The sequence below is a fragment of the Protomyctophum bolini genome, assembly GCF_963924005.1.
Source record: "Protomyctophum bolini genome assembly, chromosome: 10".
Taxonomy (NCBI): domain Eukaryota; kingdom Metazoa; phylum Chordata; class Actinopteri; order Myctophiformes; family Myctophidae; genus Protomyctophum; species Protomyctophum bolini.
The window spans coordinates 19,074,307-19,094,078 of NC_137871.1; the positions used below are offsets into that span (position 1 = coordinate 19,074,307).

Sequence of the window (19,772 nt, forward strand, 5' to 3'; positions counted from 1 at the left end):
AGTGGAGTAAACTAGGCCTACCCCTCAATGTCCCTCAAAGTTGCAATGAAGTCCAGTAGGCCTACTTGAGTAAATGTACTTTTACTTCACAAATGATGCCTGCCCTGCAGCAGAGCAGCACAATGGAGCCGTTTCTCCACAAAGGGACAAAGACATTTAAACATGAAAACGTCCCATACAGGCCTATTGTCTCTTAAAATGTTGAATTGACATTTGGTTATAATTGTTATAAATAACAATAAACCGGCCATGCACAACAGTTGAGCTGGGCTATTTAGGCTATTCTCCTGCTTTTAATTAGGGCTGGGTTGGGCTTTGTTTTTCTTTCTGCCATTGCCAAGCAATAAGGTTAAACGTTTTAACTTTTTTTCCTTCTTTTTTGTCGAGGGGGGCACCTGGTATCAGTTTAAAGCCCTGCCGACATAAGGTTAACATTATTTCGGTTTGTTGTATCCCCCCAAAGGCGACTAAAAGAGGTATCTAAATCTTTCATGTTTGCTAGCACGCACCAAACATGTTGCATTGAATATTGGAATTAAAATAACTTCTTTCTGCAAAAAAAGAAAATCTGTGCACTGGTGTGGGACTTTTTTTGTTGTGCAGAGGAAATGTGATTAGAGCGCATGGGCATTCAGTCTTCCTCGCTCCGGTAATGACATTATGGACACCGCAGGCTCAGCCGCTCAACCCAAGGTTTAACAGGCCATGGAGCAGTGTTGCCAGGTCTGCTTATTAAGCGATTACGGGGCTTGTTTTTCTGTAAATATACAGAAAAATATATATTTGGGGCTTGCTTCCTATGTTTAATTATCATTTAAAACAGTGGTTCCCCAAATTAATATGTATAGGCTATTTGTCCCTATACCACCCAGCCACCCCCCATCATGTTTTGTGCCAGCTATAGGGAGCCCCTACCAGATTTGTTGTTCAAAATAAAATACAATAAAAAGTATCCCCCAAAATAAAGCTCCCAAGCAAGCTGCATAAATGGCTGGCCCGGCATAGAGACTTTGAAGTGCTCATGTGGCGTATAAGTCGCTTCTTTTGGGCTTGTTTCTGCCACATCTGGCAACAAGGGGAGTTTTTGGGGGAGAGAGTGGTTAAGAGAATTGACGCACCGGCCCGTGGATAACGCAGTTAAACGTTACGGTGGCGTTCTCTTCTCATCACCGCTTGTGTTCTGCTTCGACGCAGAGGGGGTCTTTGGTGGCGTTGCGTGTGTCTGCTCTCGTGAGACAAACCGCTCTCTCCATTGTTGTGTCGCTCCCAGCAATAACCAACCACAGAGAGCTTTTGGCACCAAGAAGAGAGACCCACCGTGCGTAATGGCGGTTCCTTCCTAATTGTCTCCGTATTAGATGCGTATCTGCAGCTATAGTAGAAACATTCCAGGCAATTATAGGCAAAATAAATGTGTGCGCCCCTCACATGAGCGCGCAGCATCATCATGCATATTTTCCTTCCACTGTTGGATTTGCATCTGCGATAATTAGACTATTTTGGAGTTGGTTTGGGATAGTTTATCCTATATGTCTCTCGCTCTGAGTTGTCTTTATCTTTTAGGCGAGTCATGGTGAAATAATTATTCCATTATGTTCTCGGCTAGTTCATAGGCTATGAGTATACATGTGCGTCCTGTGATTTCGCATGCTCTCCTCCCAAAAAAGAACAGATCTGCAATATACCAACGCGTTGCGCTGTGCCGGCGTTTGACGCTTGTAGATCTATTATTTTCGGGAGGGGAGGGAGGGAGCCTCCACGAGACTTCTTTAAACAATTCAGAGCGTGTGAGCAGCTATATCTGCACAGGAAGGAATCGATGTCCCTGAAACAGATGGCTCTTCTCTCTCCTCTCCTGCCTGTTCCCACGAGTCACTCGAGGAATTTAAAATGCAGACCCGTCTAAAGCAATGCAACCCTTTTTAGATACCCATATTATATACCAAGCATAGACTGTTATGATGTGCATGCATGGCGTTGGACATGATGCATTGCACAAGCTTATAGACTATCAGTGAAGTTTATATATAATCCAAAACCAATCAGTTTCTGAATGGGTAGAAATATGAATGCACAATGATTTTTGAAGGCAAGCCAAGAGCACCGATTAGATCTAAGATAGGCTAGTGTCTCTGATGGGTGGAAACCTCACTTTCAAAAAAACTTTTTATGCTTTTGTGTGATGCTATGATATGAAAGTATGGGACATTAATAAGGGGTACACACACACGCGTTCGCGCTGATATAAGAGGTTTCTGCCCGGCCGACAGCAACGTATATACTATAATATCACATCACAGATCTAATACCCTCCTCTGTAGATAACCAGCTAATTGGGTCTTGGTGTTCCTCAAGCTGGGCTGGACAGACAGGGTCTGAATTGATGTAATTATAGGTTTGGGTCCGTCTGAAAAGCTCTCGCCAGATGGTGTGGTGGTGCGCTGCGCGCCCAATGCCATAAGCTCCAGTTGCGTGTGTGTGTTGTGTTTGCTCTCTCTGCGCGCCAGTTGAAGTTTTCAGGATGCTAATTTGGCCCCGCGGATCAGTGGATGTGAGGTCGTAAAGTGGTATTGTGCACACATTGTGTGCGACTGTGCGTGTGTGTGTGTGTGTGTGTGTGTGTGTGTGTGTGTGTGTGTGGGGGGGGGGGGGGGGGGGGGGGGGGGCTGGGGATGGGGGGTTGGTTGGGGCCCGCGACCCGCCAGCAAGGCGCGCATTCATTGAGCCTGAAGGGGTGAAAAACACAATGACCAATGACTCTGACACTCATAACATGAAATGTCTGTGTTTCATTCTCGAATTTCGTGACTGACGTCGGATTGAGATATAAAAGTAAAAAAAAACGTGTGACTGAACTGCTCAATCTTATAGCCTACATTATAATTGTCATCGATCCCAAAATAGCTGTGCATTCATTTTTGACAATCTCATTTGGCATATTAGTCTGCTGGGTTTGGCTGGCTTGGCTGCATGCAGGTCATACAGTTTGCTGCATAATTATTCCACTGGTTCTCAAAGTGGGGACTGGGGACCCGCAGGGCCACCTGATGGGGTGCCCCCAACTAAACGGATCAAGTTGAAACACTTCTTTTTCAGCTATATTTGAAAAAACTGTAACAAATGTTGACACATTTTCTCTTGAGGGTACTGGGTTAAAAATGTTATCAATCATTCAAATGGGGGGGGGGGGGGGGTCCACGGCAAAATATACCTATATAAATTGGGGGTCCTTGAAATGAAACATGTTTGAGAACCTATAGGCCTACTATCTATATAATCCAATTATCATAAGGCTGCACGGGGATATTGCATGTGTCCCAATGCATGAACGCATGCACAGATAATAGCCTACTTGCTGGCGGGTTTTCTAGGTATTATAAGGGTTTGACAACTTTGTGTTTTGCACTCGTGTACAAAAGGGGACGCAGTTGGCACACGCTGTGAATTGCTTCACAACAATGGCGGGGCTGCGCGGCGGCTGGCTCCGGGTCAATCTTATGTCCATGTTTTAAAGTTGAGCTCCCAGAATAATTCCTCCCTCTGGCCCCATTGTTGTGGCACACTTTTTTTTAATACCGGGGTCTTTCCTCCCTGAGAAAAGGAGAGATGGGGAGGAGGAACGGTCCCCTGCCTCCTCCACCCCGGCTTCTGCCGCCATCAATAGTCCCTCTGTGCTGCCACTGGACACCGAAGGAAAGGAAGGGGTCTTTCACTTGATTTAAAGGGGGTAGTGGGAGGGGGAGGGGGAGGAGAGAGAGAGAGAGGAGAGGTGGGGGAATGTTTTTGTGTGAGTCGAGGAAAAGGAGACGCAGTTTGGGTGCGGGGCGGGCAAAGAGAAGAGAATTTTAGAGAGAGAGAGAGACAGACAGACAGGAGCGCGACAGAGCAGTGCGCACGGCTTGGGCGCAGACACTCACACAGAAACGCACGCTCAGTACACACACACCCACACAGGCACACGCGCGCTTGACACACGCGCCGCGCGCACACACAGACAGAGCGCTGCGCCTTTTCAGGCACACTCTCACTCATTCACTCACACACAAGGGGCGACGGACGCATGTGGAGCTATACGCAACAGCTCCGTCCACGACAGACGACAACATCACCGCGACCCGAGTTTTAGAGGGTTCTGTCGTGGAAACTGGAACCGAATAAGGAGGACTTTTTTGGGGAGGGGGGCATAATCTGCATCAAACTGCGGGGTTTTCCATTTGCACCCCATCGCCACTTTTGTTTCTGACGGCACGGCAGTGACTAAACGGGACGGATTTTAAGATGCCAGACTTGTGAGAAGCGACTTATTTATTTTTCTCCCATTTTCTTTTCTGTTGATTCCTCTGTGGAAATATCGCCCTGGTCCGAGGGCTGAAGATGGGGGAGAAAACTAACCACCGCCACACCAAAGGGAATGTATTTTCCATCGCACTGCTATTTCTGCTCGCCGTTTTGCACGGAGCCACCGGCAAGACTTTAAAATACAAAGTTTACGAGGAGCAGAAAGTGGGCACGGTCATCGCGCGGCTAAAGGAGGACGTCGCGGGCGTCCTGTCCAAACTGCCCGGCTCCCTGTCGTTCCGGTTCCGCGCGATGCAGCGGGGCAACACGCCGTTCCTGCTAGTGCGCGAGGAGGACGGCGAGATCAGCATCGGAACCAAGATTGACCGCGAGCGACTCTGCGAGAAGAACCTCAACTGCTCGGTGGAGTTCGACGTGGTGACGCTGCCCACCGAGTACCTGCAGCTGTTTCACGTCGAGGTGGAGGTGCTGGACATCAACGACAACTCGCCGCACTTCTCGCGCTCCATCATCCCCGTGGAGATCTCCGAGAGCGCGGCGGTGGGGACGCGCGTGCCGCTGGACGCCGCCGCTGACCCCGACGTCGGGGACAACTCGCTGCACACGTACGCACTGACGCCCAACAACTTCTTCAAGATCGACGTGCGGACGCGCACCGACGGGGCCAAGTACGCCGAGCTGGTGGTGATGCGGGAGCTGGACCGCGAGGTGCAGTCCAGCTACCAGCTGCAGCTGACCGCCTCGGACAACGGCGTTCCCCCCAAGTCGGGCTCCACTCTGCTCAAGATCAGCGTCTCCGACTCCAACGACAACAGCCCGAGCTTTGATGAGCAGGCGTACGTGATCAATTTGCTGGAAAACTCGCCGCTCGGGACTCTGATTATCGACCTGAATGCCACAGATCCGGACGAGGGCACTAATGGGAAAATTGTCTACTCCTTCAGCAGTCACGTCTCGCCGAAGATTTTGGAAACGTTTAAGATCAACCCGGAAACCGGCCACATCACTCTTATAAAGAGGGTGGACTATGAGACCACGTCTAGCTATGAGCTGGACGTTCAGGCCATGGACATGGGGCCCAACTCCATCGCAGGCCTGTGCAAGATCGTGGTGAAGGTGGTGGACGTGAACGACAACAAACCCGAGATCAACATCAACCTGATGACCCCGGGCAAGGAGGAGGTGGCCTACATCTCGGAGGGCGCGCCTGTTGACACCTTCATCGCGCTGGTCCGTGTGGACGACAGCGACGCCGGGCCCAACGGCGAGGTGGTGTGCCGCCTGCACGGCCACGGCCACTTCCGGCTCCAGAAGACCTACGAGAAGAACTACATGATCCTCACCAACGTGTCGCTGGACCGCGAGAAGAGGTCTGAGTACAGCCTGACGGTCATCGCCGAGGACAGGGGCTCGCCCAGCCTGTCCACCATCAAACACTTCACCGTCCAGGTGCTGGACGAGAACGACAATCCACCACGCTTCGAGAAGGACCGCTACGAGGTCTTCCGCTCGGAGAACAACTCCCCCGGCGCCTACCTGATGACGGTGGTGGCGTCGGACCCAGACCTGGGCACCAACGGCCAGGTCACCTACACCATTGTGGACACCCTGATCCAGGGGAGCCCCATCTCCACCTACGTCACCATCGACCCGTCCAATGGTGCCATCTACGCCCTGCGCAGCTTCGACCACGAGGACATCAGCCGTGTGGCCTTCACCGTGCAGGGCCGCGACGGCGGCAACCCGTCCCTCTCGGTCAACACCAGCGTCCTGCTGACGGTGCTGGACGAGAACGACAACGCGCCGGTCATCCACTCGCCGTCCCTGCGCAACCACACCGCCGAGCTCCAGGTCTGGAGGTACGCCTCGCCTGGCCAGCTGGTCGCCGCCATCCGGGCAACCGACCGCGATGCCGGCGCCAACGGCGAGCTTAGCTGCGCCATCGCGGGGGGCAACGAGGACGGGCTGTTTGCTATGGATGCACGACGCTGCGAGCTACGGACCAATGCCAGCCTGGAACAGGTTCCCAGGTATTATATTGATTCATTTTATGATTAAACAAACAACCAAGAAGAGTGTTTTTGTTATATTGAAGGGGGAAAAATGAATCCGTACCAAATTCCAAAATCCGTACCAGAAATTAACAGATCTACAAGCTCACAACACATCACAATTGTGACACATGAGCTTCTAGATCAGTTATAATCACTTGCCCAAAATAGGGATCGATTATGAATCGATTATTTTAATCATACACTATTGATAATTTTTTTTCAAATCAATTAAATCGACTAAGCTCCATTATTAACTGTTACTTCCTCTGCTCCCAGGGACGTGCTGGAGATCCGGGTAGAGGTGCAGGACCGGGGCTCCTCTCGCCTCTCCACCTCGGCCGTCCTACGTCTCTCCCTGCAGGAGAACATGGACGTCCTCCCCCCCTTGCACCCGACCGGCTCCAGCCAGCCACCACTCGACCTCTCGCTCATCGTCATCATCTCGCTGGGCGCCGTGTGCGCCCTGCTGCTGGTCGTCATGGTCATGTTCGCCACGGCGCGCTGCGGCCGCGGGCAAAAGAAGGACCCTCGCCACAACTACAACTGCCGCGTGGCAGAGAGCAGCTACCAGAACCACCCCAAGAAGCCCGCTCGGCAGATCCACAAGGGCGACATCACGCTGGTGCCAACCGTCAACGGCGCGCTGCCCGTGCGGGCGCACCACCCGGGCCGCTGCTCGCCCTCCGCCTCGCCCTCGCCCGCACTGCCGGAGCGGGGCGGCACCATGGGCAGCCGGCAGAGCCACCACAGCCGCCAGTCGCTCAACAGCCTGGTCACAATCTCCTCCAATCATGTGGCGGAGAACTTTGCACTGGAGCTGGCCCACGCCACGCCCCCCGTGGAGGTAAGAGACAGAATGTTTACTGGTTCAGATTCCCGCACGCATAGACACGTTGACGTTACATTTAAAGCCTCTTGACTGTGGTGTATGACGTGTCACACGACAAAAGTAGCCCATCCGCAACACACTGTGTGCTTATATATATTGGCTATTTCTGGTGCATGACACAGTCACTTAACCGCCATTACATTATCATAACAATTAAACCTAAATTAAGCATGATTTTATCCATACCTGTGGATCTATTAGTAAATGTTATATAATATGTTAATCACTTATTACAGAGCAGATTTTTATGTAATGTTACTTGTATGACGTCATGCAAAATATTATTCAGCAGCACTGTTCTGAATTTTATCCCTCGCCCTCCATTATTCCGTTACCTTCAGCCCTTTGTGCCATATTTTTGTTGACCTCATAATTCAGCAGAACCCTCCCCTCACCCAACCCCAAACCCCCCAACCTATCCCCCACCCCACAAAAAAGCACCATGCACCCCCAACATTGTCGTGTGGCTTTGCCTTGTCTTGCCTCCATCACAATTCATTTTCCCCTCTTCCATTTTTTCCCCTTCCTTTCCTTTCCTTTCCTTTTTTTTGTTTTTCCTTTGTTTTTGTTTTGTTGTTCTTTTCTTTCGTCTTCCTTTTGTCTTTCTTTGTGGATTGTAGCAAGTCTCACAGCTATTGTCCATGCTTCATCAGGGCCAGTACCAGCCCAGGCCAAGTTTCAGAGGCAACAAATATACTAGGAGCTACAGGTAAACAACACGCATGCGCGCACACACACACACACACACACACACACACACACACACACACACACACACACACACACACACACACACACACACACACACAGGGCTGTTACTATACTTGTGAGGACATCAGTGTTTTAGAACAGTGAGTTTATGAATGTCATTTTGCACTTTGTTTTATAACCATCGATCCACAGGCGATCTACAGCCTATTTTCGGCCGGCCTGCAACTATAGGTAGTAGGCCTATTGATCAGGCATAACTCTGAATGGGTATACTTAACCCAAGCTTAACCGACCATAAAGCAACCATTGTTTCCTGGTCGGTCTAGTGATGGACTATAGGAAAGCTGTCCCCACAATGTCTATTTCTCAAATTCTACTATACTTGTGGGGACATTTTGTCCTGACATGAAGTGTAGTAATGCAAGTGAACACACACACGACATAACGGCAGAGTGGTACCCGAGTGGTATTTGTGGGTAATGTCACATGTTCTTTGCATAAACTCTGCCGCATCCCCCCCCCCCCCCCATGTGTTCTTTGAAAGCTCACACGTTCCGCCGCCTCGAGGTGCAGAGTCAAACACCCCGAGCTTAATAACTTTACATTTCTCAGCTCATTTGCATAATTTCATGCAAAACCTCTTCCGCTAAGCGCTGCCTCTCGCTGCGCAGTCTTATTCCTCTCTCTCCCCCCCCACCCCAATCGACAGTGTGGAATAAGACCTCGACCGTTTGATGATATTAATGCCTGACGATCGACCAATCACATTTTGGAGATTTAACCCGATCTCTTTTGCTCTCTCTCTCTCTCTCTCTCTCTCTCTCTCTCTCTCTCCCTCCCTCCATCTATCTCTCTCTCTCTCTCAATCCCGCTGTCTGTCTCTCTCTCTCTCTCTCAAAATCCTGCTGTGTCTCTCTCTCTCTCTCTCCATCTCTCTCTCTCTCTCTCCAGATATGCCTTGAATGAGATGGATAAGTTTAGCCTGAAGGACAGCGGGCGCGGCGACAGTGAGGCTGGGGACAGCGACTATGACCCGGGCAGGGAGTCACCCATGGACCGTCTGCTGCTGGGGGAGGGCTTCACCGAACTCTACCCGCTGGACGGCCACCACCACAGAGGCCACACAGGTACACTACACCCCCCCATCACTACCCTGACAAGGGTAGTGGATTTGTAGGCATTACATTTTTGTTTGACTCGGTTCCACAGATTAATATTGTGAAAATAGTCAATCTACAAGCTCACAACGCCTTGCCCCTCGTGTCTAGCATAACATTTGACAATTTGGCCAATTTGGTATTAAAAACTAGGTCTTAAAAGTCATTACATTTAGAAATGTGCAGACAAACGGTATACACTTATACTGTAAGTTGGTTTGTTTACTGTTGAGTGAGAAACACACACACACACCTCCCTCCCTCGAGCATTTCATCATGTTTCTCTGGCGTCACCTCCCGACCATAGACTAGAATCCAACAGCAGAGCTCTCGTTATACGCCGTGTTTGTTGCGCTCCCGCAGGTCACATGGGGATGGCCAAAAGACGTCACAGGGAATCGCCGATTACACACAGGAGTCATGAGATAGCTTCACCGCTATAAGCCTGGGGTCCCTGTTATGGGCATGTCCATAGATTGCTCTTTCGAAAACAATGTGAAATCTTCAAAAAACGAAATGAAAACCAAATATTACTATCTAAAACATTTTCATGTCAAGGAACCCCCACAATATTTTGTTCCAGGGACCTCCAGAAACAAAGATTTTAGTTGAAAATGTTGAAAAACATATTACTAATGAAAGGAAATTCTATGCTATATCTGCTATTTTTAAATAGCCAATGTATAAAATAATGGTTAAAGTGGTCCCCCCAAAGGACCCCTGGGGATTTATTTTGTGATATGGAGCATTGGCGCTCTCTCTTTCCACGCCAAAACTGAAATGGATTAAAACGCTCGTTCGGTGTCAGTTGGCTTTGCTTAGCACCAAATGGAGGAAACTACTAACAAGTGTACTGAACCTGCATCCCAAGACAAAATGTTGCAGTGCTTAAAGGAAGTGCAAGGCTTTCACACAATAATAGACTGCAGGCTTGTTCACTCACACACACACACACACACACACACACACACACACACACACACACACACACACACACACACACACACACACACACACACACACACACACACACACACACACACACACACACACACGCACGCACGCGCGTCCCAACACCAGCCGCACCCATCATTACACCGGTTGCACACTGCTGCACCTCCTTTATCAGCCAGTGCCACTCTCCTAGTCTCCTCTCCTGCTCTCTCCCATCCTCTCCTCCAGCCATCATTCAACATGGCGATTGAGCTATCTCCCAATTAAAGTCGGCCCAGACTCAGCAGACAATCTCATCGCTAACGCTTCAACCCTCCCTGGCGTGCACCACAGCTCTGCTTGTTAGTCCCCCCCCTCTACCCCCACCGCCTCCTCTCCACCAACCAAACCGTCACTTTTAGCCACTCCACCCAAACAGGAAGAACACATGCATGTGTCTGAGGACAGGGTGCCACCTAATTGCCTTTGCCATGGGGTGGCCTCCTCGCGTTGCCATGGGAGACAGGGCATAGTGATTAAACCCTTACAGAATGTATAATTACACCTCCAGCCCTCTCACCTTTCTCCTTCCTCCAACCCCCCCGACCCCATACCACCGTACCCCCACCCCAACCACCCATTCGCTAAGTGCATTTACTCAAGTGCTGTACTTGAGTAAAGATGTTGAGGTACTTTTTACTTCAATATAGGAAAACAGGCCTCTCAGCGCAGCAGGAGTTTATTCAGTGGCCTGTCATTATGGCGGGAGTAGGGGTCCATGTGGTCGGTCGGTCGGTCGGTCGAGAGAGAGAGAGAGAGAGAGAGAGAGAGAAACAGAGAGAGAGAGAGAGAGAAACAGAGAGAGACAGAGACAGAGACAGAGAGAGATAGACAGACAGACAGACAGAGAGAGAGAGAGAGAGAGAGACAGAGGAGTAGACACGCGTGTGTGGTGAGGATGTAACTGGAACACGCTTGATATTGAAACATAGTACAGCACATATTGTACTTGTTTTTTTGTTGTTTTTTGGGGAAGCTTATAACTTTAACTAAACTACTACTACTGTAGTAGACTCCACTCCATTTATAACTTTAACTAAACTACTACTACTGTAGTAGACTCCACTCCATTTAACTAAACTACTACTACTGTAGTAGACTCCACTCCATTTATAACTTTAACTAAACTACTACTACTGTAGTAGACTCCACTCCATTTAACTAAACTACTACTACTGTAGTAGACTCCACTCCATTTAACTAAACTACTACTACTGTAGTAGACTCCACTCCATTTATAACTTTAACTAAACTACTACTACTGTAGTAGACTCCACTCCATTTCTGGCACACAAATGTTTCTTTAAATGTTGAATTGTTTTAGAACATTTCTAAATTTAAATCCAGCAACGCATTAAAAAAGGAAATCTACTTTGCAATTTGCACTTTCAAAAAACTTTACTTCAAAAAAGTAAACCATGTACTTTTGCATACTTGAGGACTTTTAAAAGCAAGTCCTTTAACTCAAATACAACTTTGTAGTTGTAGTGATATTTGACCAGCAGATACTGTATTTGACTCCTGGGGGTTGAATCCTTCGCCCACCACTGTACTGTACTGTACTGTACTGTACTGTACTGTACTGTACTGTACTGTACTGTACTGTACTGTACTGTACTGTACTGTACTACTGTACGTGCCTTGCTCCCGGCTTGCAGATCAGCTCCCCACATGGACAGCGTTTGCTGACTCCGTGTTTTTCCGATCCGTCGGCTTTTATTCCTCGACGGCTCGTAGAGCCGTTCCCAATCTCACGGCTAAAGCAAGATAAAAATGCAACCCCCTTTGTACCGTTTCTGTATTCAGACAAATGATCAAAGGGGTAGGCCTAGAGAGACGGAGGGGAGGGGGGGGGGGCTCTTGCCACGGTTCAATTCATGGGTCCTTAGTTATTACAGGGGGGCCTGCTCGTTGCTCCGGTTCCTTAACGATACCCTCGCAGCGGTCCGCTTCCTTAATGATTCCTATATATTCCTATATACCTCATTGGTTCTCAAAGTGCCGTATGGGCGCTCTGTGTTACTTGGAGGGGTACTAAATGACCCTTACAGTTCTGTAACTCTGAGAGTGTACACCATGTGTACACTCTCAGAGTTATGGTGGTGCTTAGTTCTGTAACTCTGAGAGTGTACACCATGTGTACACTCTGAGAGTTATGGTGGTGCTTAGTTTGGAGAAGCACCGGCATTGGAATTGTATAGCAGACGAGAAGTCCACATATATACCAGCTCTGATGGTGTGAGAAAAACCCGGTTCGGGAAACGGTTTCGGTGCATCAATGTTTGACCCGGTTCCTCGGGTTCCGGATCCTAACCCTAACCGCCGTGCGACGCATTTATGCAGTATAACAGGTTAAAACTACGCCATGCAGGGAGAACGATGAGGTCATGTGATTTCTAATTCATACTGTGCGGTGAGTGTGGGCAGTCCACATGAGCGGACGATTGGCCAGAGACAGAGACAGTGGAACAGATGAGAAAAGGGCAATGTCTAGTCTTTTTCCATCAAGGTAATATTTGACTGACTCTCTCTGGTGGGTGCAACGCTCCACTGTCTCCGGGCACATGCTGGAAATCTGCCCTAATTAGTCTGAAAGGCACTGCTCTGCAGGAGAGAGAGAGAGAGAGAGAGCCTTTGCTACCTGCAAATGTATTTAGCATGGAGGGGACAATTCATCCAGGCAGATCAATGCGTATTAGCCATTCAAAAAGCCGCTCCTCCTCTTAAAAGCCCTTGTGCCCCCCCCACCTCCCTTTCAACTCGCATCCATTCAATATTAAATCTTCAAATAGAAAAATCTCTGAAGAATAAATTAGACAAATCAAATATGGCAACTTAAAGCCTTCGTTAAAAAAAGGAGCGGCTGCCGTGCACGTATTGCCCGCCGCTACAGAGGGACCTCATTATCCCCTCATTAACATGAAAGGGACATTTATAATACATCTTAGGGCAGATGAAAAGCTCGTTTGTGTGCGTGCTGACAAAACCACATTGCGCGCGCACACTCGCATGCATGCATGCACGCACACACACAGGTTATAGGGGCAGCATCACATTGGGCACATTGGGTTATTGGATGAATAACCTGACTGATTTGCCTAATGATTAAAAAGCAGCGGTTCCTGGCCAGGTCAGCTTGTAGATCTGCTACTTTCCAAAATGTACAGAGATGAAGGATACACTGCCCTATACCTAACGACCTGCTCTCTCTGTCTCTCTGCAGCTATGAGACTGTGCACAGAGGAGTGCCGTGTGCTTGGCCACTCGGACCAGTGTTGGATGCCTCCGCTGGCCTCCCCGGCGTCCTCCTCCTCCGACTACCGCAGTAACCTCTACATCCCGGGCGAGGAGTCCACCCGGCTGGCCGGGGCTGGAGCCGGGGGTGGTGGTGGAGACGCCAGCGCGTCGCAGGAGAAGACCCCGCAGCCCTGCACGGACGCCGGGGGACTCCTCCCCGCCCGCAACCACCAGAGCTTCTCCACCTTCGGCAAGGACCCCGGCGGCGACGGGAACGACGGCGGCCGGGAAGAGGAGGAGGAGGATGAGGAGGAAGGGGGCCGGCGGCGGGGAAGCGCGGGCGGCGAGGAGGACCTGTGCGGGACGACGTCGCTGCTGTCGGAGATGAGCAGCGTGTTCCAGCGCCTCCTGCCTCAGTCCCTGGACGCCTACGTTCAGGTCAGTACTCGCAAAAAAGTGCTTGTTGGTGCGAACTTATGGAGTAGCAATACGACAAAATACTATGAAAGTCCAGCATGGAGGATGTTTACCTCAGTACGCCTATAAGTACTATAAAGTACTGTCATGACATTGTACTGACTGTAACAAAGTGAAAGTGTTTTGGCTATTATGAAAGTCCTATTTCATATTTTAAATACATAATAGAACATCTACAAGCCCGTAATGCGACACGTTGTGAGCTTGTAGATCGGCTGTTTTTGAATAGGCAAAATATGAAATACGTGGTTAATGCACATTTTGTGAAAATAGTCTATCTATTATGTAATCTAGTATGTAATGATAACGAAGGCTGTCATAAAATTGTAGTGGAGTGAAAAGTAGACATAGTGGAGTGGATATAAAGCATTGAAAAACGGAAGCACACGTCTGACACGTTCACTTCTTTGTGTAAATGTACTAAATTGCTTTTCCACAACTGGCGCAGGTCAACGAGAGCGTCCAGAAGGGCAGCGCGGGCAGCGGCGTAGGCCTGCCCATGACGGGCTCGCTGGACCGCCGGCGGGGCCACCTGCCCGGCAAGCCAAGCCCCTCCGTCCACCAGCAAGGGGTGGCCGCGTGGGCCGCCAACACTCACTTCCAGAACCCCGGCAGCAGCATCTACCACACCCTGAAGCCCAGCACCAAGCTCAGCTCGCAGGGCCACAAGAACCACCCGCAGGCGCCCAAGAACAGTCCCCAGAACCTGCCGCTCATGAAGCAGCACAACAACAGCAACGGGCTGTCGTCGTGCCAGCCTCTCACCGCGCTGGTCAGCCCCACTCTGATGGCGCCGCAGCCGATGGTGATGCCCCCCCTGGTCCCGTCCGGGGCGCCGATGCCAGCCGGCCAAGTGCTGGTGGCCCTCCAGGGGCCTCCGGTGGCCAAGTGGCTGCCCGCCATGGAGGAGATCCCCGAGAACTATGAGGAGGACGATTTCGACTCGGTGCTGGGCTGCCACCTGCAGGGAAAGCGCAGCGACAGCCGCCACGAGCTGATGGACGCCAGCGAGCTGGTGGCCGAAATCAACAAACTGCTACAGGACGTCCGGCAGAGTTAAACTGACCACTGGTTCTAAAAGAAACAAAAACCTTTCATTTCAAAGGACCCCCGGCTTGATATGCAGATACGAATCTACACTATAAAGTACTAACTCAGAGAGTGTAGTCAATACATTTGTATTCCCACAGTTACAGAACTGTAACTCCTGAAGGACACCTGGGGGTCCCCGGACCCCACTTTGAGAAGCGTTGAGCTACAGATCCTGTCCATGTTGCATCGTCTGTCTTTAGCCCCACCCTGCCTGGCTCTCCAGACCGCCATGCCTCCCGCCATACAGGGGAGAGACGCCATATTTATCTAGACCAGTGATTCTCAACTTTTAGTAATTTTATTAGGTCTCCCAGGTTGATATTATTATTATTAGTATTAGTTTGTATCTCTTGGAAGGCCAAATACACTAGTGTTATTGTAAAAGGAGCTCTTCGGCCATTTCCAACCGTATCGGTCCTCACTAATGTTCATTGTGAGATGACTCCATTTCTCTCTACTATCTCATTGGTGGGTTAAGGGCAGTTCAGAAAGCTGCCTACCAGTGACATAATCGAGGGGGGTTCAAGCTTGATTAAGTACAAGCTAATCGAAATCGCTGCCTTTCTCTTCCTAAATAGCATGCTGAAATGGAAGCCATTGTTCTTGCATCAATTTAAAAAAGGACAAAAAAAACACTAAGAAGAAAACAGGTTTGAAATCTTGTTTGAAATGATCAAACGTGCCTATACCAATGATGTCATTGGTGGTTTCCAAACCGTCCACAGCCTCCTGCTCTGAGACACAGTGTGATAAATGGTGGCATCTATATTCTATAGAATGAGCATTAGTGAGGAGTGAGGACCAGTTATATGAAGATAATGTTGAAAATGTGCAGAGGGCTCCTTTTAACTCAGAGTTACAGACTTGCAAGTCCCCCTTGGGGTTTAGAATCACTGACCTAGGCCAAGAGTGAAGGATTCTGGGTGGCGAGAGGACAGATAGATTAAGAAACAAACAAACAGAAGGAAAAGCAAACGTCGAAGGAGAGACCTGCAATTGTCGTTAAAGTTGCATTTCTAACGTAAATGTGTTTTGTGAATGCTAAATATCCAAAAAAGAATAATTAATAATAATGTAATTTCTTGGTTTGGTACACAATGTACACTATGTGACTGTATTTATCTTTGTATTTTAAAAATACATTTGTATTCTTATATTTATAAAAAGTAATGTATATAAACTTAAGCAATCAGAATTCTATTTTTATATTTCAAATGCATGTTAAAAGTAAAAAATAAAAATAAAACGTGAATCAAGGCTTTGACATGCGATTGAAAATCTGCGTATTTAAACTGTCTTTTGTATTGTGAAATGTTTTTTATTATTATAATTATTATTATTGTCACTATGATATGTAATATGAATATATTAATTATTAGACATGTGACACGTCTTTGTGATTAATTGTGGGGGAGAGGAGAAGGTACACGAATAAAAACCAGACCACAAATTGAGCTGAATCTCCACCATCAATCTTTGACTCCTCTTGTCCTGCTGAACCACCCTGGTGTCCCCCAGGGTTCTATACTACGCCATGTGCTTTTGTTTTCCGCCTACACATTTCTTCCCAGACCAAAAAAATGACAAGCTTACAATGTGTTGAGCTTATGGAACGGCCATTTTCATCGAATGTTTGCCTATTTTCATGACATGACCATGCAGACTAGAGAGGCTATAGGATAATTATACAGGATCCTCACATTTCTAGAAAAGAAAATAAATACATGAATAGGCTAATAAAACCATTACTGCGTCAAAAGTAATCAACAAACCATACTATAAAGGCCAAATTGTCAAATATTACCCAAGAAAGTGGGGGAAATTGTAAAATTAGCCTCTACTTGTGTTGTGAGCATGTAGATTAGACTAAATGTAATGCCTCAATTCCAAGTGCTTCCCAGTTCAAATGATTATTTTGGGTGGTCACGGCCTGAAAGGTTTAAGAACCACTGGTTTAGAGTAGACTGAGCCTTTCCAACCCTTTTCCAATGCCACATACTTTATTGATCGCTCCACACTAGTATTAATAGCACCCAAATAATAATATTTGTAAAGGTTCATAAAGGGCAGGAACAACTTGTAGTACCAGACAAGGAATCACATTCATCACACTGAATAAAATATATGTGCAGTCATAAGCCAACTAAATTCAAACTGTCAGCATTATACATTTTGCATTGCAGACAAAAGTCAACACACTTTAGCTTGATTAATACAGTAGTGCCAGTAAAGCCTTCGAATGGAGTCATTCATAATGAATACGGAGAGAGGTAATGTGATTACTATTTCACCCAGACGCCACAATATTTCACCTCCACCTGTCAAGGCAGGTCGAAATTTATACTTGGTTGCTCGCACCAAAAACAGACAAATCGACAAGCTCACAATGTGTTGTATAACGACACGTTGTGAGCTTGTAGATCGGCTGTTGTCAGGAACGTGCACGCAGACATCAAAGGGGGCTTGAGCAGCCCCTTCCCTTTTACCTGTCTCTAAAACATATGCCCTCTCCAGAGTCCAGACCACGAATGCAGCTTTTACTATAATGGTAAAAGAAAAGCTAATGCCCCTTTCCCATGCCGTACCCAAAAGCAGCATTCAAGGGAATTGGTGTTTTGGAACTCTCCTGAACTTGAATACATTTTATGTTGAAAGAATTGCCCACTCTGTGTACAAATCCATGCCTTATCGATGCCGCGCACCGAATAGCCGATAGCTCAGTTATATCAACCTAACGTGCATTTAAAATGAGATATTCCTCTAATTTGGCATGAAGTGTAAAAAGAAAGGAAACTATTTGAGCCCCTAGCATTGTCTCTCTACACGTCCCTGGCTGTTGTCTGCCAGTAGGCCGCTCACTGCCTTTATTTCATTAGTTGTCCCCCTCCCCTCCCCTTTGTCGTTGCTGTCTTGTGAAACAGATCCTGAATCAAACCTCAAATGCAGGACCCTAGATGCCGTTTCCTTAGCCGCAGTGACGGCCTGCATGCCGTCACTGACATCATGTCAGCTTTATATGCGTGGATTTAGAGGCTCAGGATATAGAAACATGACTATTTGGACACCTGTGAGACCATTCCCTACACACGATGGTTCTCAAAAGTTTGCATGTCAAGGACCCCCATATTTATACATATTATCCAGCGGACCCCCATTTGAAAAGATAATTATGTTATGGCTCAGTTTCATAATACCCTTCAAACCGGTAAAGCATTTGTGCCATTTTAGATATTAACCACTTTAACTGTTAAATTATACTTTGGCTATATAAAAATAGCAGATAAACGAGCTTCGTGCCACACTATGAGCTTGTAGTCGTGGATCTTCTATTTAAAAATCTTTAAATGTACAGTATTATTCGTTTTTTAAAGCGAACTGTTTTAATTGAAACTCCTTCTGTCTTCTGGGGGTCCCTGAAACAAGACATTTTTAGATGGAGTTCCACAGCCAAATACAAATACTTTTGGGGTTCCTTGAAATGAAAAAGTTTGAGCACCACATACACACACGCACACAGGCACACAGGCACACACGCACACACACACACACACACACACACACACACACACACACACACACACACACACACACACACACACACACACACACACACCGCCCTGTAGGAGTAAACATGGGGGGGGGGGGGGTCTTGCTCTGGGATTACATCAGCAACATGGAGTCAGTGATGGTTGAGGACACTACCCCATCTTCTTCTTCTTCTTTCGTGTAACGTTAGAGTTCCAAATCGGTGTCGCTTAGCCACGCTTGCATCTCTGGTCCCAGGTCAAAGAGGCCGGCCTCTGAGGGCGGTCTGTGTAAGGGGCAGGTGTATATGATGTGGTCGGCGGTCTGCTCATGGTCACCGCACTCACATGCCACACTGTCCGCCAATCCCCACCTCTGCATCGACGCATACATAGAAACCACCTCTATCTACATAGAAACCACCTCTATCTACATAGAGACCACCTCTATCTACCTACATAGAAACCACCTCTATCTACATAGAGACCACCTCTATCTACATAGAGACCACCTCTATCTACCTACATAGAAACCACCTCTATCTACATAGAGACCACCTCTATCTACATAGAGACCACCTCTATCTACATAGAGACCACCTCTATCTACATAGAGACCACCTCTATCTACATAGAGACCACCTCTATCTACCTACATAGAAACCACCTCTATCTACATAGAGACCACCTCTATCTACCTACATAGAAACCACCTCTATCTACATAGAGACCACCTCTATCTACCTACATAGAAACCACCTCTATCTACATAGAGACCACCTCTATCTACATAGAGACCACCTCTATCTACCTACATAGAAACCACCTCTATCTACATAGAGACCACCTCTATCTACATAGAGACCACCTCTATCTACCTACATAGAAACCACCTCTATCTACATAGAGACCACCTCTATCTACCTACATAGAAACCACCTCTATCTACATAGAGACCATCTCTATCTACATAGAAACCACCTCTATCTACCTACATAGAGACCACCTCTACCCACACTGGGAAAGACCACCCGCTGAATAATACTAAAGCCTTGCCTGAAATGGGTTCAATGCAGTGGTGGACAGTAACATAGTACATTTACTTAAGTACTACATAACAGTAAATTTACTTAAGTACTTTAATTCTCTTTACTCCCAAAAATGGCCCGCCGAATCCATGGATATTTATTTATTTTTTGGTGGCATTCCTGAGCGGTGCTGGGTAACGTTATAGAGATCACTGGCACAAAAGTATTCTGTTATATCACAGGATTACTCTCTTAGAAAAGTAACTTGTTAGATTACGTTTTCGTTACCAGCAATTAAAACTGTACTCATC

The 19,772-nt window shown here is 47.8% G+C and overlaps 1 protein-coding gene across 2 annotated transcripts; it reads left to right on the forward strand.

The window, feature by feature from the left end:
• The first annotated feature begins 3,894 nt into the window (after positions 1–3,894).
• pcdh18b (protocadherin 18b) lies at positions 3,895–16,363 on the forward strand. 2 transcript variants are annotated; one of them, XM_080774554.1, is made up of 6 exons: positions 3,895–6,329; positions 6,630–7,197; positions 7,863–7,951; positions 8,905–9,080; positions 13,327–13,778; positions 14,266–16,363. In XM_080774554.1, the coding sequence occupies exons 1-6, from the start codon at positions 4,375–4,377 to the stop codon at positions 14,875–14,877; spliced, it is 3,852 nt and encodes a 1,283-aa protein (XP_080630680.1). In that variant the 5' UTR covers positions 3,895–4,374; the 3' UTR covers positions 14,878–16,363. The 2 variants fall into 2 exon arrangements, with proteins under 2 accessions (XP_080630680.1, XP_080630681.1); XM_080774555.1 differs by having other exon boundaries at positions 7,896–7,951.
• The last annotated feature ends 3,409 nt before the right edge of the window (positions 16,364–19,772 follow it).